Raw genomic sequence first — 21054 nt, 5'->3', positions numbered from 1 at the left:
ATGTATATAGACACACACATATATACATATATGTGTATATACACACATATATACACATTTATATACCCACACACACACATGTACAGTATATATATATATATACTGTACATACATACACAGTGGTGGGAAAATGTGTTTGCCCCTTCCTGATTTCTTATTTTTTGCATGTTATATACATGTTATATACATGTATATATAAATATATATAATGTGTGTATATATAGAGTATATATACATATACTGTCTATATACACACACATATATATATATATATATATATACATACATACATATATACTGTATATATACACACACACACATATACATGTATATACACATATATACACTGCTCAAAAAAATTAGAGGAACACTTCGAAAACAGATCAGATCTAAACAGGGGGAAAAATGATCTTGAATATCTTTCCTGATAATAAGTGGGTGTACAGTATATTTCACACACACATAGTGTGTCAGATGTTTACCCCCTTTCTGGTTTATTTATTTGCATGTGTGTTCTGCAGCAGGAAAATGATCCAAAACACACCAGCAAGTCCACCTCTGAATGGCTGAAGAAAAACAAAATGAAGACTTTGGAGTGGCCTAGTCAAAGTCCTGACCTGAATTCTACTGAGATGCTGTGGGTTCATGGCAGTTCAAGCTGGAAAACCCTCCAATGTGGCTGGATTGCTACAATTCTGCAAAGACGAGCTGGCCAAAATTCATCCACAGCGTTGTAAGAGAATCATTGCAAGTTATGGCAAACGCTTGATTACAGTTGTTGCTGCTAAGGGGGGCCCAACCAGTTGTTTAGGGGGCAATCACTTTTTCACACAGGGCCATGTAGGTTTGGATTTTTTTCTCCCTTAATAAAAAGTTTAATTCAAAAACTGCATTTTGTGTGCAGTTGTGTTGTAATTGACTAATATTTAAATATGTTTGAAACATTTACAGTAAGAGTGACAAACATGCAAAAAATTAAGAAATCAGGAAGGGGGCAAACACTTGTTTGTGTGTATATATATGGATAGGTAGCTACATACAGTATAAACATAGATTATGAAGAGGGCTGGGGGTCAGAGGTCACAATACGGTGTCTTCTGCTTGGCAGGTGGTCCGTGTGGTGGACCGATGTGGTGGCTGAGGTTTGATCGCCTTCCAGCAGAGTCGGTGCTGTGTTTGTTTTGCGGCTGTGTGAATTAGCGCTAATTTCTTTGCTCAGTAATGACGTGGGAGAGCTAATTAGGCCGATGTTGTGGGGTGCATTAATTAGTCTCTCGTGTGCCATGCTAATGAGACCCCCGATCTGCTGCCTGCGCTGCTGTTTGCGCAAAAGGAAGCGAGGATCCGGGTCAAGCAGTGTGTGTGTGCACGTGTGTGTAGCAGGTCCATATCAGCTTGTAAGAGGCACATTAATCCCAGCGCCACTGTGAAGTGGGCCACGCCTGGCCGGGTACTGATCCCTCCTTTCAACCATCGCAGAGACCAGAGGCCCCTGACGCACCTGACAGGATGTGCATCACAATCATGAGCTATAGACATGTTTTTACACACGCAGACACACAAAGCAGACGACACCAGGAGATGTGAAGGACTTTATGGCTGCTTAAGAAGCGCGCTCACACACAGATCCACTTCACAGATAAGACACTCGTGTGTGTGTGTGTGTGTGTGTGTGTGTGTGTGTGTGTGTGTGTGTAAGAGACACAAAGAATTTATGGCACATTAGCGATGTAGCATCCATCATGGCGGTGGTGAAAGGCGAGCATATGGGAGGGGGTCAGGACTGGCTTTATGGTGATCTATTTTAATCATATTTATTCACCACAAAATCCATTAGGTTCCATCTTGTTGGACTTACTCCTCGCCCGTGTCGCTCATCACTTCTTTGCCTCTTCGCCTTTCTCCTGGGCAACTGCGGGAGGAAACCACAACAACTCATCGTGAGCGAACCATGAAGCTTCTTCAGAGATGGGAGTGAGTAGCTTGAACTTGTTTTGGACACATGTAGGACAGTAAAGAATGTTCTTATGCTTGGAGGGTAATCCCTTTTTTTTTTTTTTTTTACTGTTTCTGCACTGCCACAAAACGTCTGTGCAGAGAGTTCTGTTAAAGGCTTTGTAACATGCACAGTTTTACATTCAAATAACAATGCCACAAACATGACATATCAATGTTAAATTGCCACAATTCATAGATAAATAACCAAGAATGAAATTTTGTTGGAAAAACAAAACCATCAATTAACAAAATAAGACAAAATAAACACATTGTTGTGCTGCAACCACAATGATGTAAAAAAATATACCAAAGTAAAGCTCAAGGTTCTAGAACTTATAAACATGTACCTTGCCGTTGAATATAGAAAATGGAAAAAAAAAAAACAACCGCTGGTGGCAGTGACGTCCTGGAAGTGTGCTGACAAGGATGCCTTATAAGGTGTGCAGTGCCATGACGTGTGCACGTGTGCCATGTTTGACTGTGGATGTCACACACATGCTACGCTAGGTTTGAATGCTTATGTTTTGTTGTTGGAAGCAGAAATGAGTGTTATGGATGTAAAATGAGACATGCAGTCACCCTCCATCGCCATTGGGTTGACAGACCGTTACGCGGTAACCGGAGTAGATGTGTATGCATTACATATGTCTGAAATGACGACAGTCTTCTCTTTAAGCCATTAAATTTCCGAGGTCTTGCACCCTTGTCTCAGTACGGTCCATCGCCTTTGTCTTTTGTGCGGTCCATGTATTTTGTTATGTTGTGCATCTCTCTCTGGCAGCAAAAAACTCTGATATAAAAAACGCTGTTGCACTACAATGGCGCCCATGGCCCACATTGCATCAAATGATCACGTGCAAGTATCACAAGATTTCGTCTGGGCCGCATGATCCAAGATGGTGGTGTAAACAAACCGGACGCGAAACAAGCGGTTGAATGCAAACCAAGGCAAAATTTTTGCACTGATTTTGGATGTTAACCAAAAAATGCACTAACTGGGGCAGACATAAATCGAGGTACCGCTATATAAGCATTGGCAGTAGTCATATGAGATGTTGCATACCTCGGACTTCCAACTTGCACTCTACCTCGTCCTCCCCGAGGTCGTTGACGGCCTTGCAGGAGTACCGGCCGCCATCGTAGAGGCTCGGCTTACGGATGTTGAGCGTCAGCACGCCTTGGTGGTTGAGCATCAAGAATTTGGGGTCTTGCCCAATGATCATTTTGTTCTTCATCCAAATGATCTTCGGCTGCAGGGGGGGTCAGTGTTTTAGTCTCTGATCTTGGAAAATACACTCAGGATGCACTCCACGTCTTCTCATTGTTGCACAAGCTTAACCTGACGCTGACACATCGTGTGCTTGTGTAAAGCTGATAGTACCTTAGGGTAACCACGGACGGCACAGCTGATGGCTGTTGTGTAACCTGCAACAACACTCCTGTCCACCAGGGGTGCTGTAAACTTGGGGCATGTGTTGCGGTCCTTCTCTTTGAAGGGTGGAGGGTTATATTCCAAACCTGGAAGGCGAGTCAGCCATTACTGTACATTTCCAGCTTTTTCTTGTATTAATTTGTTTTTATATGCGCATCTTTACACTTGCTTCAGTGTTAAAGGGTAAAAAATATATATGACAAAAATATGTATATAAAAAAGTATATACTGTATATAAAAAGTTGAACGGGCTGTATATGACCCATGGGCTGTAGTTTGCCCATGTCTGCTGTACCTACTGTATAACCCTAACGCCAATCCAAACCCTAACTACATCACTAACCTTAACCTTGAACCCAACCCTAACTTGACCCTTAACCCAGCCCTAACCCTAACTCCAACCCTACTCTAATCCTAATTTTTAAAATTATATTTGGCAAGTAATCAAACCCCTCCAGAAACTCAAAGCAACCAGAAAGCAACCAGCAACAAATCTAGTGAAGAGACTTTTGGAGACTGACATGAAAGTGCGTATCGCTCTTCTCACTTATAGAAGGCTCCATCTTGTTTGGAAAAAAAATGTGCAACCCACCACTGCCACAAATAGATTGTAGTCCTGTGGAAAACACTGAACCACACCCCATCTGTAACTGTAACCCTGGCCCTAACCCTCCTTAACCAAAGATCACAAGCCTTTTTGTGGTTTTGTGTGTGTGTGTGTGTGTGTGTGTGTGTGCGTGTGTGTGCACGCGTGTTACGCAATTGGATTACCTGTTTTGCAAATGACTGCTGTGTTCTTGCTGAAGCCAGGCTCGTCGCTCAGGCCGCAGATGTTCTCGCTGAAAACTCGGAAAGAGTACTCGTTCCCCATGACCAGGTCGGACACGGTGCAGCCGGGCCTGCGATTGTGCTCGTAGACCGTGAACCACTCCTGACGCCACCCATGGAGAGAGAAAGAGAAAAAGAGCTTCCACATTGTATATAAAGCTGTTGGATCTTCTTCTTCCTCTCTACACCTTCACGCCAGTTCTGACCGTGACAATACTTCCAAGTCTTTGTTGTCGTGTGACAAATTTTAAAGCTTATTATGGCCGCTCTGCCATCATCTGCTTATTGGCAATGCTACTGACGAAGAGTCAGGAAGCAACACGCCAAGTCAAATGGTCCAGATTTATATGTGGCGGCCCGCCACAAATAAATTTGGACAGCCACGCATAGATTTGGCGCAACCAAAAAAAAAAACCCATAGCTGCTACCTTTGTCTTCAAGTCAGACTTCTGTATGGTGTAGCCAATAATCTCAGAGTTGCCGTCGTCCTTGGGCGGCTTCCACTCTATCGAGGCGTTAAAACCCCAAACGTCTGTGACGTTTACCTTGATGGGGGGGCCAGGCTTTTCTGGTGAGAGATTTAAAAAGAAAAAACAAAGTTGAAAAAAGAAAGGCAATGCAATGCATACATATAATTAGACATGGGTATACCATGGTATGAAAAAGTCACTGTTTCAAAACCATTAAAATTGTGCATCATAGCGTTTCTATGATGTGAGAGAAAGTGGAGGTCCAGTGCGGCCAATACGTGGACATACTTTGTCATGTCCTGTGCTATTTCTTGCCATCTGAACTGGGCTTCCATGTGTTGAAACCACAGGCGTGTGCTGTGTTGCCTTACGTCGGGCATAGATAGCACTGGCGTTGCAAGGGTACGGCCGCTCTGTTGTCGGTTGACATACAGTATTACTCACATGGAGGGTCGCCAAATGTGGAGATGTGATTGAGAAGGAGACAGCAGTTGAGGATAAGTATTATAAAGCGTATTTCAGTAGAGATACTGAAAAACAAGCAACAACCACTTAACGTCTCAGTTGCTAACAACAATCATATCTGGGGAACGCAAGTTTGTGGAAACATGTGACCTGCCTCTGTAAAATAATAAAGTACCATTCCGAGTTAGAAAAAAAAATGTATTTATGTTGTGACCTTCTTGGGTCACTTGATTGTGTTTTGCTTTTTTTGTCTTTTTTTTTTAACTAAGAAATTATCTATTGTGTTGTGACTTGAGTTGCAGGATTGGCCACAGTAGACTGCATGGACAACTGCATTTTATTTATTTAGAAATAATTCAGTTATTTTGGTTATTTATATTAAATACATGTGTTCCACTTTCATCGTGTTATAGTATATGGTTTAAAAATGACTGTTATGACTTAACTTTTTTCTCTTTTTCAGTTAAGATATTTCAAAATGAGCTGTAATGATAATACCATGAAACCATCATACCGTGATATTTTTGCCCAAGGTTATCATGCCATCAGAATCTCATTCCCGCCCATGCCTACATGTTATGCAATCATTCTCCAAAGTGGGCAAACACAAGCCTTGAGACTGTTTTTTTCCCAATTCCTGTTCAAACACGAAGGAGATATGAATGGGATGGACAATGAAGGGCTCACAGATGTATTCGCTCATTAGCTCAACCTTCTCAGCACGGGAAGTGTGAGAGTAGCATGAAGGTAATCCCAGTCTACATGCAAATAATCCCATCAGAGTCCTGCCAAATCATCCAGCGAGCGCTCTGACTCGAGACGACGAGCGGTGAGGAGATGAGAAATGAGTTGGCGACTGGCGTGTCAGCGCAGGAGTCAGGATTAAACTGCCGCTTTGATGAAGTCGCAAATTGGGAATTATGATCACATGTGGAAATACGGCTTTTCTTACTTAGAATTGAGATTACGGTTCTCCGGGACGTTTTTTTTCACATACACCATTTTTATGGCCACGTGCTTACGTTGTAAAGAAATCACACTGATAAAGTTAAAAGAAAAGTCACACGCTCGCTCCTCCCACCAGCTGATAAAGATGGACGTCAGAACCAGGGCAGCAGCGCCACCCCGTTACTGGGGTACGGGGAGAGCGTCGGGTGTCGGCCAACAAAGGTGCAGCGTGAGTTATACAGTGTTATCTTAAAAATCGTGTCCACACCACCCTGACCCTGCTTAGACTGACCTACGACCTGGATGTGGATGTCGGTACTGTCCGCCACGTTCTCGATCTGCACAGACAGAGTGTACTTCCCCGAGTGGCTCCTTTCAGCCGAGCGGATGAAGAGGATGGAGTCCACGTCGCTGGACCGCGTCCCCACGCTTCTGTCCTCCAGAGGTACGCCATCTTTGAACCAGGTGGCCACCGGGCGAGGTTTACCCTGCGGGCGGCGACATGAAAGGTTCAAAAGGTCATTCGGGATGTCTTTCTCCATGTTTGGCCTCTTTGGCTTCTTAAAGCAAAAATATATTTTTTTATTGTTTAGTTTACGACTGCCTTTGCCGTCCACTTTTTTTTTCCCAGCAATGTCATCATTTGCTGCCTTAAGCCAAACGCCCCCGTTCCTCCCCACCCCCAGGCTCTTGAGTGCATTTGGCACCTGTACAAAAAATAACTACAGGATATCAAATATTAAAATAGGCAAGTCAGCACTTCTAAATGTGCCAGTCGCCATCCACTGACCTATTTCACGTGAATGTTTTTTTAGCTACTGGAAAGTACACCTGCTTGTAATTCTCACAGATGCTTTTCTTATTCTATGCACGCTTTGACATCCGTAGCAGATTCATTTACTTTGTTTTATTACATAAAGCCTATTTAAAGGCATTCCAAATATATTAAATTCTCATGGAGGTGTAAAATGTAGCTGACCTGGAAAGGGATGACCAAGTTGATCTTCTCACCGACAACCCTAACCAGTTTGGCCCTAAGATGGCGGGGCAAACGGATCTTTGGATGTTCTGGAGAGACAAAGCAAGAAGTGTTTCAGCCGAGCGTGTTTGAATCTTTATTTATGTCTTCAGCATCTGACCCATGATCTCTCTGATGGTGACGGCCTGCGAAAGTGTGGCCGGGGGGCTTCGCCCGGCGATGTTGACAGCCACCACCCTAAACAGCATCTTCTCCCCCACCGGGAGACCTTTCACCCTGTACTGGTTCCTCTCCACCGGCTCCTGGTTGGCCTGCACCCACTGGTCACCTGAAGATGATCAAGAGACTGTTGGGCATACCACATTTTCCAGAATAATGGTTTTGGATGACAAATTTAAATGCTAAGTACGTCATGGAAGTATTTACTTCCTTCTTGGCAGTACTCAATGATGTAGCCGTCGATGCCTCCAGGTCCCACTTTCTCAGGAGGAAGCCACTTGAGGGCGCAGGTGGAGTCGGTCACGTCCTCCACCATGAGGCGGGTGGGCTCGCTGGTCGGGGCTGTGAGAGACAGAAAATGCTGTTATGCAGTGACACAAATTTAGATATTTTTATTTTTTTATTTTATTTTTTAATTTTTTAAATTTATTTTATCAAATGTTTTAAGTGTTATTACACTTGTTGATTTTATTTTATTTTCAAACTTGTTACACGTTTCTTATTTTGGCTATTTGATTTAATTTTTAGCACTTTATTTTCTTTGGGGCAGCATAAAGTGTTTGTTTTAAATGTGCTTTACAAATAAACCTTGACCTTGACACTGTGATATTCACAACCAAACAACCGTAAGGTGGTCAAATGGCAAATGGCAGCGCACCAATGGGCATGAAGGGCTTGGAGTTGGCGCTGGGCTGAGAGATGCCGATGCCGTTGACCGCAAACACTCTCATCTCATAAAGGACACCCTCGATCATCTTCTTGGCCTCGTACGTGGTGGACTCGTAGACGTCAAAGTTGAGCTTGGTCCACCTGGACGAGCCGATCTTCTTCCTCTCCATCAGGTAACCTGGAACAAGGTCAAAGACGGTTGGCGTGGTAGCATTTGCGTCCCGGGAGGACGGCATCAGATGTGAAAATAAGTTGCAGGAGGGAGGGAGGGAGTGGGGAGGGAGGTTACCTTTAATGGGCACGCCGCCATCGAATGCAGGAGGGTCCCATGTGATGGTGGCGCAGTCCTCGCCAACTGATGTGCATTTGACATTCTCAGGAGGGTCGGGCACATCTGGCGTGCCACGAAACAGCCGAGAGAAGGCGTATTTGTGTCATCGGCAATGAAACACAGTGGAAATAAAACATCAGTGAAAGTGAATAAGCCACTAACCTACGACCTTGACGAAGAGTTCGGCCTTGTCCTCTCCTGCAGGGTTGGTCACGGTGAGTGAGTAAAGGCCTTCGTCCTCTTTCTCCGCCCCCTGGATGACGAAGCTACTCAGCGTCTTCCTCGTCTCCACGCGGACTCTTCCCTCCGACTCACTCACCGTCTACACTTGCAAATAAGGTGTGACCTGGACACTGAAACCATGTGACATGTTGGCACGAGAGCCCCGCCTCCTCACCTTGTCTCCTTTCATCCAGCACACTACAGGAGGCGGATCCCCGGAAATCTCCACATCAAAGCGAAGTTTGTTCCCGGCCACCACGGTGATGGTGTTCTGGCTCCCAGAGCCACTGGTGTCCAGGTGGATTTTAGGAGGGTCTATCATGAAACAAAGTCATCATATAACATACAGGACTGCAATGTATTTGCAGCAGTGGCTCATCTAATTTGCATAATTGGCCATGATACTTTAAAAACAATTGAAAAAACATGAAAAGCAACCCAGATATGCTTATAAATACAAATGAATGAGATTTTAGATGATTTTAGATGGGTAAAGGCCCCACAGCGGTCTCCAGAAGTGTCTAATGAGACCAGAAAAGGTCACTACATTTGTCACTAGTCGCTTTGAGTATCTAGAGGGATCTCATTACTCCTCGCTGGTGTAGCGTGTTGGGAAAGTGTGCAGCGGGTTACCCAGCATGCCTTGCGGTATTTACGCATGTATGTAATTTTGTGCTCATGCTCATGCACAGGCGTTTGCGTCGTGTGTTCCATATGCGTTAAATTTCTGTTGTTATTGCTGTTCACACCATGAGTGAGCTGGGTGTTTGGGTCAGTGACTTCCTGTTCCAAAGTTTACCTCTGAATTAGCTCCTGTCCGACTGCGGCTCACCACCATAGTGACAAAGATGCTACGGTGGCAACATCAATCCATCCTGCTACACCTTCCTATTCTCTGGCTTACCCCGTGCGTATGAGCTTAAAAAACGGAGTTATGAGCCACACCGCCACCTACTGTACAGAGTTGTAACAACAATCTACATCAGGGGTGTCAAACTCATTTTCATTGAGGGCAGCATCACAGTTATGGCTGCTCTCAGAGGGCCGTTTATAAGAGAATATATATGTATAATTAATATAACAATATATTATTGTATAATGATATAAATGTATAATTGCCACATGATATACAATTGTCCGTACATTTAATTATTTTTATTTTATTTTCTAACAAATTGATAGATAACTTGCTTTGATTTCATATGTCATTGAAATAAACAAACAGATATTCAAGTATTTATTTTAAATTGGGGGAAAAAAATGCTTAGAAAACCGTGTTGCATGATCAGATAATGTTCAAGTTTAGAAGCTATGAAATTGCAATTTTTCTGTCAAATGATGAATGAAAGATAAAGTGAGTTATTAATGCACATTTTTACAGGCTTTCATAGGCTGCATAAAATAATGTGGCGAGCAGGATCTGGGCCCCGGGCCGTGAGTTTGACACCTGTGATCTACATCATAGACCGTCCCATTAGAATATATTTATGTGCAACAAGTACTACCCGATCTATGTGTGATGGTCCCAATGTATTTTTGCCGCCATAAATAAATGACTGTAATAATTACTACATGTAGAGCATTGCACATGTGAATGAATGTTTTTTATGTTTGCCATGTGACTCAAGCCACTGTAGAACACAGAATGTCTCTGACCCTGAGGGGGGATGCACGATGCTGTCATCATGCAGGTTTTACTGAACCTCTAAAGTACGGTCAGCCATTTTTGGACTAAAACGCAGCCTCCTCTCACACTTTGAAGGGACTCACCTTGTCTGGGAACATAGTCTATCTTGATTTCTGCAAGAAAAGAACACTTCAATCAGTTTGATCAACTCACATTTACAATAAAAGAACGTTTGTTGCATTCTCACCCAGGAAGTTAAGTTTAGCCGACAGGGAGAGCGCGTAGCCGTCGGGCACAAACGTATAATCTCCTACGTCGGAGGGTTTCACGTCATTGATCGTCAGCTTGTGTGTCCTGGAGGTATGTTAGCGCTCGTTACCATAGAGACCACACTGGCTGTGAGCGGCAATTAGGCGACAGAGAGACAGTTTCCCCAGCAACAAAATCATCCCAAATGGCTTTCACCTTGTGTGACCGCTGTCGCCTTGGCATGTCTGCTGCGATGGCGGCGGCGCTGATGTTAGAGGGATTAGAGAAGACTACGACCCTGGGGGCATGTCTACGTGTGCATGTGTGTGTGTTTAGAGGTTGCACTTGTGCAGATTGCTGCCAAGTCAAAAAAAATGGGTCAAACTCTAAGAGGAGCTTTGGTTTGTGAGAGTTGTTTCGGATGACAATTTTATTTCAACAATTTTATGACTTCATTCATGGGGGCGAGGGGATACCTTCCAATGTGCGTCATCTTGATGCGATCGCTGGCCTGGACCTCCACGCCGTCCTTGAACCATTTGCCCGTCACTTTCTCGTCGGACACCTCGCACTTGAACACGGCCTGCTCGCTCGCCTTCACCGTCAGGTCAGCGATGCTCTGCAGAACCTGCAGCTCCTTTTCTGTAAACAAATACAACATGCACATATTAGCTTAGCAGATAGCGCTGTCACAATGATCCTGCAAATGTTTTAAACAGCCTTTCTAACATCTAAACCAGTGTTTCCCACAGGACTGCAATCTATTGGAGGGATGACTTAATGATGTAATCGTTGAATTTGCATAACTGGCCGTGACGATTTGCAAAAAGTGAGTAAAAAAACATGAAAAGCAAAACAAATATTTTCAGAACTACAAATGAACGTTCTTCTGTCATTTGTTTGTGTTTTTTTATGTCACAAACAAGATAGAGGCACCTGTGAGTGCTTTTAGATGGGTGAGGAACCCACAGCAGCCCCTGCTACTCGTTGAGAAGAGCGATATGTGCTTTCATGACAGAGTTGCCAAGATACACTTCCCTAGATTTATTGCTAGTTGCTTTTTTGGGGGTGGAAAAAAAGATATGTAGAGTAGGGGTGTCACAAGATCTCGCGAGATGAAAAAAATGGCAAGATTTCTCATTCAGAAAATGTCTCTTGGGCACTACGCCTGGGCCGATCATAAATTAATCACACAATAAATGAAAATGAGCTAGTTAATTTTGCCGGCTTCAATATATTGCCAAGTGCATGTGTGTCTGTTTTCCTCGTCTCTCTACAAACAGGGAGGAAGAGAGTTCACTCTGTGCATTGGTTTCAGCACCTTGGCACATTTGTTCCATAGAATAACAGCATGAATTGAGTGAGCCCTTTTGTCAGTCATACAGTCTCTGTCTCGCTGGGTGGAGGTGGGGTTGCTAGCATACACACAAATACACACATGCAGAAGAGTGTAACGTAGTAGAAATGTAATTAGAAATGTAATTAGTAGATTGCAATATATATTTTTGTCATTGTTCTTTTCCTAAAAGTAGTGTTAAAATCTCATCTCGTCTCGTTCTCGCATACCCAATCCCATATATCATCCAATGACATCTCTAACATAGAAGGGTTACTTGCTAAATATAGTGACAAAGTGGCTAAGTTCGCAACACTGATCCCTCCTGCTACGTATTCTTATTCTCTGGCAGACCAGGTGCGTATGAGGTGTGTTAAGAAGCAGAGTTGCAATGCCATCTACTGTACAGAGTTGGAAGGACAAGCTACATTTACAGGCAGTCCCATTATAATGTGTTTATGAGCGAGGGCCAACAGGTAGTGCCAAATCTATGTGTGCCGGTCCAAATTTATTTGTGGTGGGACGTCACAAATGTGTGGGAAACACTATTGATGTAGAACTTTCTGTAAGATTTCACAATAATGTACATTAAAAGAAAACGCTGCTTCCAAGTCAGATTTCTTTTTCCTTTTTTCGCTCGTGTCAGTTTAGCAGCGTTGAGGGGAACTAACATGTCCTAATTTTTGGAGTGATAAGCACAGACCCCAGCATCACTTTTGGACATGTAGAGAAAATTACCCTGACCAATACTGCAATGATAGACGGACGCGGAGATAAACTGAGCAGTATTAATTATGGCGTGAGCGGTAATTCATTTATGGCCGTTCATGCTTGTCAAAATGAAAAACGTCAACACGTTAAATTCTGTTCAAGCTGCTAATTGGAATACCTGTCAGAAAAGTTCTGGCAGGCGCTGATGGCCAATTAGTCTGCTGTTAGCTTTCACTTCAGTTTCATGGGCCGTTTGATATGTTATCTTCATTTAACGTGAACGTATCATTACATCCTGATGTTACAGCTTCAACAAAGTCGCAGCAAAAAGACTACCTTCCACTTCCAGCTCAGCCTTGGACTCCCCGCCGTTGGTGAAGGCGAAGTAGGTGCCAATGTCCTCTTTGCGAGCATCGTTTATGATCAGAATGTGCTTCTTGCCGTCCTTTTTGAATCTGTACTTGGATGCCGCGCTCTCTTTGGTCAGCTCAACTCCATCTTTCATCCTGAAGACAAACAGGGATCAGGACCATTGTGATCTGGGTCAAGAAGTTTAGATAGAGCAGGAAGTGTTCTGGGTCACCATTTGACGTGAGCTCCTTCCTCCGAGACCTCCACCTCAAACTCCACCTTCTCTCCCACCACTGTGTGGACGTCATCCATAAGCTTGGTGATGGTCACCGGAGGTTCTGGATGGCAAACAAAACATCAACAAAATTCATGATGTGTCCTGGTTGTAAGTGTGAGCTGATTTTAGATAATCTACACGTCATTGTACATCTAGGGTGTCCAAAGTGTGGCCCGCGGCTGTTTTTTTAATTTGCTCGTGGCACGTTATAAAAATATAATTTAACAAGAAACGTCAAAAATAAAAAATAAAAAAAATGAAATAATCAGCAGTAATTTTACTAGACCCCGCAACCCTAGAAACAAGTCCTAGAAACAAACAAAACAAAATAACAATGTCATTTTTGGCAGATTTGCTTGTTGTAAAAACAGCAGATATGGGGAAAAAAACAGCTGTAATTGTATGAGAATATTGTAAAAAAATATATATATATATACACAACAAAAAAGTCGCATTCTAACGAGAAAAAAGTTGTAATTTTACGAGAAAAAAACAAGAAAATAACATCATTTTAGTAGCATTGAGATTGAAAAAAAAAAAGTTGTAATACTATGAGCCGCAAACAAAACAAAATAAAGTTGTAGTTTTCTGTAATTAGATTGGGGAAAAAAGTTATAATTTTATGTGAATAAAGTCATAATATTACAAGAAGAAAAAATATTATTTCTGAAGACACCTGAAAAATTTGGAAAACTACAAAAAACAAAACAAAAAAAACAGCAAAAATGGGAAAAAAGAGCAAAATTGGTCCTAAAAATGGGCTTTTTCACCTATGTCACAAAGCTGAGATGCATTTTAAAATATATATATATATATATACTCTAACTTCTTAGCATATGTTCATGTGTTGCTTTACAAAATATCAAAGTGGCAAAGTTGCATCCTTTCATTTTTTTACTATGTGGCCCTCGCTGGAAATAGGAAAAAGGTTTGGGCACCCCTGTTGTACATCTTATATCTCAATATATTGTATCATCAAGGGGAGTTTTCACTGGAGTACCCAGCATGTCTTGTGGTCACTTTGTAAATAACAGTAAGTGTTTGTTGTTAGCGCTTAATCGTTGTGCCCCTCCTATGTAGAATGGCAGTTCGTTGCGTGTTAACTTACTTGTTACGTGTTGTGCTGTTTATCTTTTGGTTTGTACCGTGAGTAAGACTGTTGTTCTGTTTGATGACCATGCACCGTGTTGTCAAGCTAATTGTTAGCTATCACTTGCAAATTGAAGAGCACCTTCCCTAAGCAAGCTGAAGTGCCTATGACAATGCAGCATTACGACGCCATCGACTGGACAGAGTTGTAACAACGAGCCATTCAGACAGTCCTGTTATACAGCATAACGGACACATGAGCGAGGGTGAGTCCAAATTTAATTACGGAGGGCCGCAATTTTTTTAACAGCGCAAACATGTATGGTAAGAATGTTGGGAAACCATGCTAAATCATGGCTCTGGTAGCGGCCTGGAAGGTATTCCCAGTCTCCCGAGGAGGTGTGAGTCACATGGTGTAAGCGCTCCGCTAGCGGCAGCTATTTGTCACCATCAGCATCCGCCCCGCTTCCGCACGTCTCAATTGTCTGAGCCGCTGCCGTCGCCGCATTTGACTGATGACCTCACCAGTTGTGTGACATGCAAACGTTTGGACTTTTGTGTGCCCTCAGCGAACGGTGGCGTTAATGCAGGCTGAGTCAGCGCCCTGCTGGGCTTTGTTGCAGAGAAAGCAGAGTATCCAAATTGGCGTCATTGATTCGGTTAGAGCCGGACATTCTGCAACAGGTTAATGACACTAGCCAAGCTTCCACTGTATATATATGTATAAAATTCTTGGGAAGTACACTCGTTCCAAGTATTTTAATTACAAAGACAAAAGGGGATTTTGAAGGCGATTGATACCAGCATCAGAGTAGAACATGACATCCTTCTACGTCTTTTAATTCAATAATAACGCCATTCAGTTGTACAGTACTTAGAAGTGTCCTTCAAAAAAAAAAAACGCCTACAAACTCTGAGACATTTGCTTCTGCCGCACGGCCACACCACAAAACTATAAATGCAAACACTCAGCCTTTAAAAGAAGTTCATAAATGCTCTTGCTGAGATAAACACAGGTGGAACAGAAAGAAGCTTCCGGCGGATGGGGTGGGGGAGCTGACTCACATACCTTTGACAAAGACCTCGGTGAAGCACTTCTCCTCGCCGACCACGCACTCGTAGGCCGCGTCGTCAGACAGGTTGCACTTGTTGATGGTGAGCGTCCGCTTGTTGCCCACGCTCTCAAACACGTATCTGCACGCCACAGCAAGAAGACACAAAGACGTAAAAATCGAGGCCGCCCCAAGACAACGAGGTGACTCATGGACAACGACGATGATTATTCTTTCTTAAATAAGCGCGCACATACACAAAGGCTTCATAAAAAAGCCCCATGGTAGTTATTCTCACGTGTGAAGAAGTAATATTCACTCTTTAGAATATGTAACACATTTTTAAGAAACCTAATGTTACCTTCCAATTTAAAAAGAATCAAATTTAAATCTAATTACCTTCCAGCTCATATTAAAGACCTCCAACTAATGCTATCAATATAGCTTGGGAAAGTGGGGCTAGCAGTGTTAGCATAGCACAAAAAGGCGGTAAAAAAACAGCTGAATTGGGAGTTTCTTCATCAACAAGAGTCTTCTTCATTTGTAACCACCCAATGTCCATAAATGAGCACAGTATTTAATAACATAGCCCTAATTAGGACAAAGCTTAGCCTCACTTAAACTTCTCTCAAAATGGGCGCTAGACACCTCACTTTAATGGTGCTTGAGTCATGTGACCACTCTCAGCCAATCGGCAATGAATGGTAGTGATAACAGGGAAAAACTACATTTTGATATAGGTAAGATTCAAGGTTGAAATACAATTATTAGAATAGAATACAATACAATTATATATTCTTAAAGAAATATATCGACATTAATAATAATCTTGTATCATCCTATAATCTCTTAGGGTTTAAATTTGGAGTTTCTGAGTTTGAAACTTGTTTTTGATAGTGAAAAAAAGACATGAGTATGACATGTTGTAGACATGTGTGAGTATTGAACGAGTCGTTCAAAACTTGAGAGTATTTCCCTGAATCAGGACTCAGTACTCGTCTCTGTTAACTCGTTCACTCACTCACGTGTGCGAGTTTCTGCACATGCGCTCTGTGATGGGTGATTCAAGTGAATCAAGTACCCGATTCAGTTCAGTGAGTGACTCATAAGAGTGAGTAAAAGGAATCGAGTTTCCCATCACGAACACGTTGACTTTACATGCTAACATGAGGTGTGCTGAATGTCTCACTTGGCTGACGGTTTAATTTCCTGTCCGTTTTTGAGCCACTTGATGGGGGCGTCGGGGTCGGCCACCTCCACGCTCAGCTGGATCTTCTTGCCTTTGTCCACAGAGTACGCCGGCTCCAGCTTCTTGAGGAAGGCTGCAACCACAACAATTCCGTTAGCGCCCTGCCTCGTTGTCCACATCACCTGTGAGGGCTTTTCCCGCCCCTCACCGTCACTCTTCTTGGGCTCCACCGTCTTCATCTTCTTCAGCCTCTTCAGCATGCCCCTCAGGTCCGTGATGCCGTACTCAAAAGCGATCTTCTCGTAGTCGCAGGGCTTGGCCGCCTTCAGGATGTCCCACACGTCCACTTCCTCCTTGGGCGCTTGTTGCTTCTTCTGCCTGAGTGCGCTCGCCAGGGTCAGGGCAAAGCAGCGACAGAAAGTGCGATGTTGGACTTACCTTTTCTTGAGCAGGGCGCTGAAGTCCAGATCGCCAGCATCCTCATCTGCGTCTCCACTGTGGGAGGAAGAAGACAGAGAGAGAATGGCTTGTCACTTATACAGAGGTACAAGAGAAATTGTGCAATCACCCCGTCCGTACATATACAACATACCATACAATATGACAGGGGGTAGACAGGACAGGATGACTGGGCGATAAAAGGGGATGAGGAAAGAGGAGAACAAGAGGAGAGGGGAGGAAGGCAAGTCCAAACTATGCTGCTATGGGGGAGTAGAGTCTGAGACTGGCAAAAAAAACTTTGGCAACATAGGCACAAATAAGCATACTTTACAACATAAGAACTCAAAGACTTGCAACCGGGTAAGCGGTTAGGGGGTTGTTCCAGCACAGGCCGGAAGTCAGCCACAAGCGCGTACCGTGGACACCCCATCAGCACTGGGGGGGGATGAAGCAGCGAAGGCGTGGGATGGATGAAGAAAATTCACTTCTTTATGAATGAGATCAAATCTATTTGTGGCGGGCCACAAAAACCAGCCTACCGGTAAGACCAGTATTAACAGATTGCGGATCTTCCGCGGTACCCTCGCGACAAGGTGCAGGGCAGCTTACATTTGTTGTTTTTTTTCCTCCACTGTCTCGGTTTTCCTGCCTGCTGGCCTCAGAGGAGCAAATCAGCGGCGATAAATTGCGAGGCAGTCTGAGGCGGCCGCCTTGCGCTTCCATGGTTGAGCGCCCCGTTCAAGGATAACATCCGCGCTCGGTATTATCCTGAAGGAGGGAGCCACACTCCCGGGGTGATAATAACCTCGCTGACGGGACACACGAGCTCAGCTGACGGTTGGCTGAGCACGAAAACGATGGCGCGTCCCCGGCGAGATGTGGGCCTACTGTACTTGAACGCCTCTGGGAGCGCCGCCTCGGATAACCTTCACTGGCGTGTGATGCAAGAAGGGCAGAGTGGCGTGTTGACTAAGAGGGCTGTCAAGCAATTAAAACTATTTCATCAGCTTAGTCACCTTGTTTGCTAGCGAGCTTCGCCAGCATGCGCCACCCAGGCAACAGTGATGGCATATGCCAACAATATGTTAGCCATACTAATCTAGGCTTTTTTTTGGTGACGATAGACTGTTTTAAACACTTCTTTTTACCCTTATATGACAGTTAAAAACATTAAAATGTGCCTGAAAATGCTGTGGGAGTCAAAAAGTGAGAAAAAAAGCAGAACAAATATGCTTAGAAGTCCCCAGAACTTTCTTCTGTTGCTTCTGTTTGTGTTTTAGCCGCCTGTGAGTGCTTTTAGATGGAGGACCCACAGCAGGATCTGCTTCTCGTAGAGAAGAGCGATACGTGCTTTCATGTTAGATCAGTGTCCAAACTTTTGTCCAGCGAGGGCCACATAGTGAAAAATGAAAGGATGCAACTTTGCCACGATGGTATTTTGTAAAGCAACACAGATATTTTCTTGTAGATATTTTCTTGTTAAAATATATTTTTAGACTGTGACAATAAAAAAGGCAGCCACATGCTGCAAATGGCCTTCACGCCGCACTTTGGAATTAGAGTCTCCAATAAGAACAGAAAAAGTAACTAGATTTGTTCCTAATCGCTTGTTTCAAAAACAGACTCCAGAGGGGTCTGAATACTCCGTAAATATAGCAACAAAGTTGGCAACACTGACTCCTCCTGCTACGTTTTCTTATTCTTTGGCAGACCATGTATGTATGAGATGTGTGAAGAAGCAGAGTTACGATGTCATCTACTGTACAGAGAAGAGTCCCATTATCATATGTGATCAGCAAAAATGGGAAAAAGTTTAGCCACTATACACAAAGGCCCCCACATCCTTTGATTTTTTTCAGTATGCGGCCCACGGAAGAAGAAGCTTTAGAGGTTCAGTTGTACGCTTCATCATGCCTGCATCCCGAACAAGTAAAGCAGTGTAAGTTGTGGCTTTTTTTCTACCACATCACAGCACAGGCTGTCCAAATGATATCGTAATGACATGGACTCACATGAAATAGTCACGAGCATCACCATGTGCATCTTTGACTTTGTAGACGTGAACCTCCGCAGCCTCTCCAGCAATAAATCTGACTTCTAACCAACCTTTCACTTTTCATTTACTGCGCCAGCCTCCTCCTCCTCCTCTCGTATCGCCACTCTGCAAATGAGCACACTGACAACCCCGTCTAAAGCACAATATCACGCTGTCTTTTGCATGGTGCACTCCTCGCCTTATACCTCGGCCTCCATGCTGCGACCCTAACGAGGACAGGAAATTATAGTTTTATGCGCAGATTACGGATATGGAGGCCCCAGGTGAAGGTGGCGGCTGATTTATGAAGGCACGATAAACGGCCCGAGAGCAAATGCGAGCGCAATATTTGGTAAACATTGCACATACACGTATACAGTACATACACACATGCATTACTACAAAGCAGAGATGACACACCGTCAATAAAAACACTAAAATACCAGCCAACAACACACACAACACAATGTAATTAGCATCCTGTTAGTGTCATGCAGGCAGTATCAGTGCAGTGTCTTCCTAGGTGGCATTTCTTACACCAGGACCGTCCAAAGTGTGGCTCGGGGGCCGTTCACAACCCGTGGCTCGTTTTTTTTAGTGGCCTGCGACACCTGCTAAAAATTGTGCCCATGCCAATTGAACATAAACATAAAAACATGGCTGACAGTCTTGACAGCCTTGTTGTTTAGCTAGAGGTGTCCTGTAAAACTGTACTACAAAAAAAGCAACTGCAAAAATAGACACAAAGCAAAAAAGGTGAGAAAAATCTGAAATATTACTAATAACACTAATGACGAGAGGAAAAGAAAAATGAAGAAAAAAGGACAAACGAAAAACAAGAAAAATATGAACAAAAACAAGGGAAAAAAGAAAGAAAAGAGAAAATGAAAAAAGAAAGGAAAATAGAATCAAGACAAAAAAGAAATAGATTAAAATGAAAAAGAAATGGAAAAGAAGATGAAGAAAAAGAAAGAAAAAAAGAAAGGAAACAAGAAAATTAAGAAAAAAGAAAAAGATGAAGAATAAAAATAAAAAATGAAAAATGTAAAAAGGAAGAAAAAGAACAACCAATGAAAAAAAGCTGACAGTATTTTTGTCCGATACAAAAACAAGAAAGCTAGAAAACAAAAAACAGCAACAACGGGAAAATAAAGAGCAACAGAAGCGGGAAAATGTTTAAAAAATGTTGATACTAATAACACTAATAATAATGATAACACACTCTACCACCTATAAATGCAAGGTTTATAGTTTGATACAGTGTGTGTGTGTGTGTGTGTGTGTATATATATATATATATATATATATATATATATATATATATATATATATATCTACTGTAAATTGGATTGGGGGTAGCCTTTTCATTTTCCAGTATGCGGCCCTTGGTGGGAAAAGTTTGGACACCCCCGACATCGACGCTGCTAAGCGCGTCTCATTATGGTGGGCTTCTGCGTCTGGCACCCCACAGGGTCGGCGATCACGTCTGATGAAACACACGAGATCCTGAACCACTTCAGGTGAGACAGCAGCTGTTGTCAGACAAGACGGTGACAAATGACACAAAGACGGACGGGCAGAGCCCCTCCCTGCATGAAGTGGACAGATGTCCTCAGGCAGCCATCACCAGGGGAGCATATGGAAGAAAGCGCCACACCGACACTCACGATCGCTTGAAGGCCTCCAAAATGTTGTCCTGCTGCTCCTCTTGCACCGCTGAAAGCAGACAGAAGGAGGAAGACTGCTGAGGTTAATTCATTACACCAGCGGCACAGCAATAATGGACTCGGGACTTCGCCGGGCCACTAAATGATGAAATCTAATGTGCACGGCACTCGCTGAGTTATTGTCTGACAAAGCCGGTTAGACAGCGGCGAAGGAGACGCTGAATGGAAGATGACAATAATGTGATTAAGTGTCGCTCTGATGACCCACCCTGCACCGACACTTCAAACGTGCAGCTGTCGCACTTGTCTTTGGAGGTGACCTCACAGCGGTAGCCACCTGCGTCTCCGTCCACCACCTTGATGATGTGCATCTCGTACGTGTAGATCTGGAAAACAAACGGCAGCACACCTTCAGTGACGCATCGACACACACCATCAGGCCAACAAGGATTTGACCTTAAAGTTATCC

The 21054-nt window shown here is 43.4% G+C and overlaps 1 protein-coding gene across 1 annotated transcript in view; it reads right to left on the bottom strand.

The window, feature by feature from the left end:
• Window positions 1–1591: 1591 nt before the first annotated feature.
• The window catches only part of mybpc2a (myosin binding protein Ca), a 33925-nt gene continuing 14462 nt past the window's right edge, over window positions 1592–21054 (bottom strand). The window contains exons 6-29 of the mRNA XM_054759647.1: window positions 20854–20971; window positions 20586–20634; window positions 16881–16937; window positions 16651–16820; window positions 16443–16575; window positions 15271–15395; window positions 13068–13173; window positions 12821–12990; window positions 10914–11079; window positions 10436–10542; window positions 10332–10361; window positions 8737–8876; window positions 8502–8661; window positions 8298–8402; window positions 7998–8186; window positions 7547–7681; window positions 7281–7448; window positions 7121–7209; window positions 6434–6629; window positions 4687–4826; window positions 4202–4361; window positions 3380–3516; window positions 3062–3248; window positions 1592–1912 (exon numbers count right to left, since the gene is read on the bottom strand). Coding sequence (XP_054615622.1) covers window positions 1878–1912; window positions 3062–3248; window positions 3380–3516; window positions 4202–4361; window positions 4687–4826; window positions 6434–6629; window positions 7121–7209; window positions 7281–7448; window positions 7547–7681; window positions 7998–8186; window positions 8298–8402; window positions 8502–8661; window positions 8737–8876; window positions 10332–10361; window positions 10436–10542; window positions 10914–11079; window positions 12821–12990; window positions 13068–13173; window positions 15271–15395; window positions 16443–16575; window positions 16651–16820; window positions 16881–16937; window positions 20586–20634; window positions 20854–20971 — 3072 coding nt within the window. The 3' untranslated portion in view covers window positions 1592–1877. The remainder of the gene's footprint in view (window positions 1913–3061; window positions 3249–3379; window positions 3517–4201; window positions 4362–4686; window positions 4827–6433; window positions 6630–7120; window positions 7210–7280; window positions 7449–7546; window positions 7682–7997; window positions 8187–8297; window positions 8403–8501; window positions 8662–8736; window positions 8877–10331; window positions 10362–10435; window positions 10543–10913; window positions 11080–12820; window positions 12991–13067; window positions 13174–15270; window positions 15396–16442; window positions 16576–16650; window positions 16821–16880; window positions 16938–20585; window positions 20635–20853; window positions 20972–21054) is intronic.

Source organism: Dunckerocampus dactyliophorus, chromosome 18, assembly GCF_027744805.1.
Source record: "Dunckerocampus dactyliophorus isolate RoL2022-P2 chromosome 18, RoL_Ddac_1.1, whole genome shotgun sequence".
Classification (NCBI taxonomy): Eukaryota; Metazoa; Chordata; class Actinopteri; order Syngnathiformes; family Syngnathidae; genus Dunckerocampus; species Dunckerocampus dactyliophorus.
The sequence above is the reverse complement of the archived record's forward strand: the minus strand, read 5'-3'. Positions and strand labels throughout refer to the sequence as shown.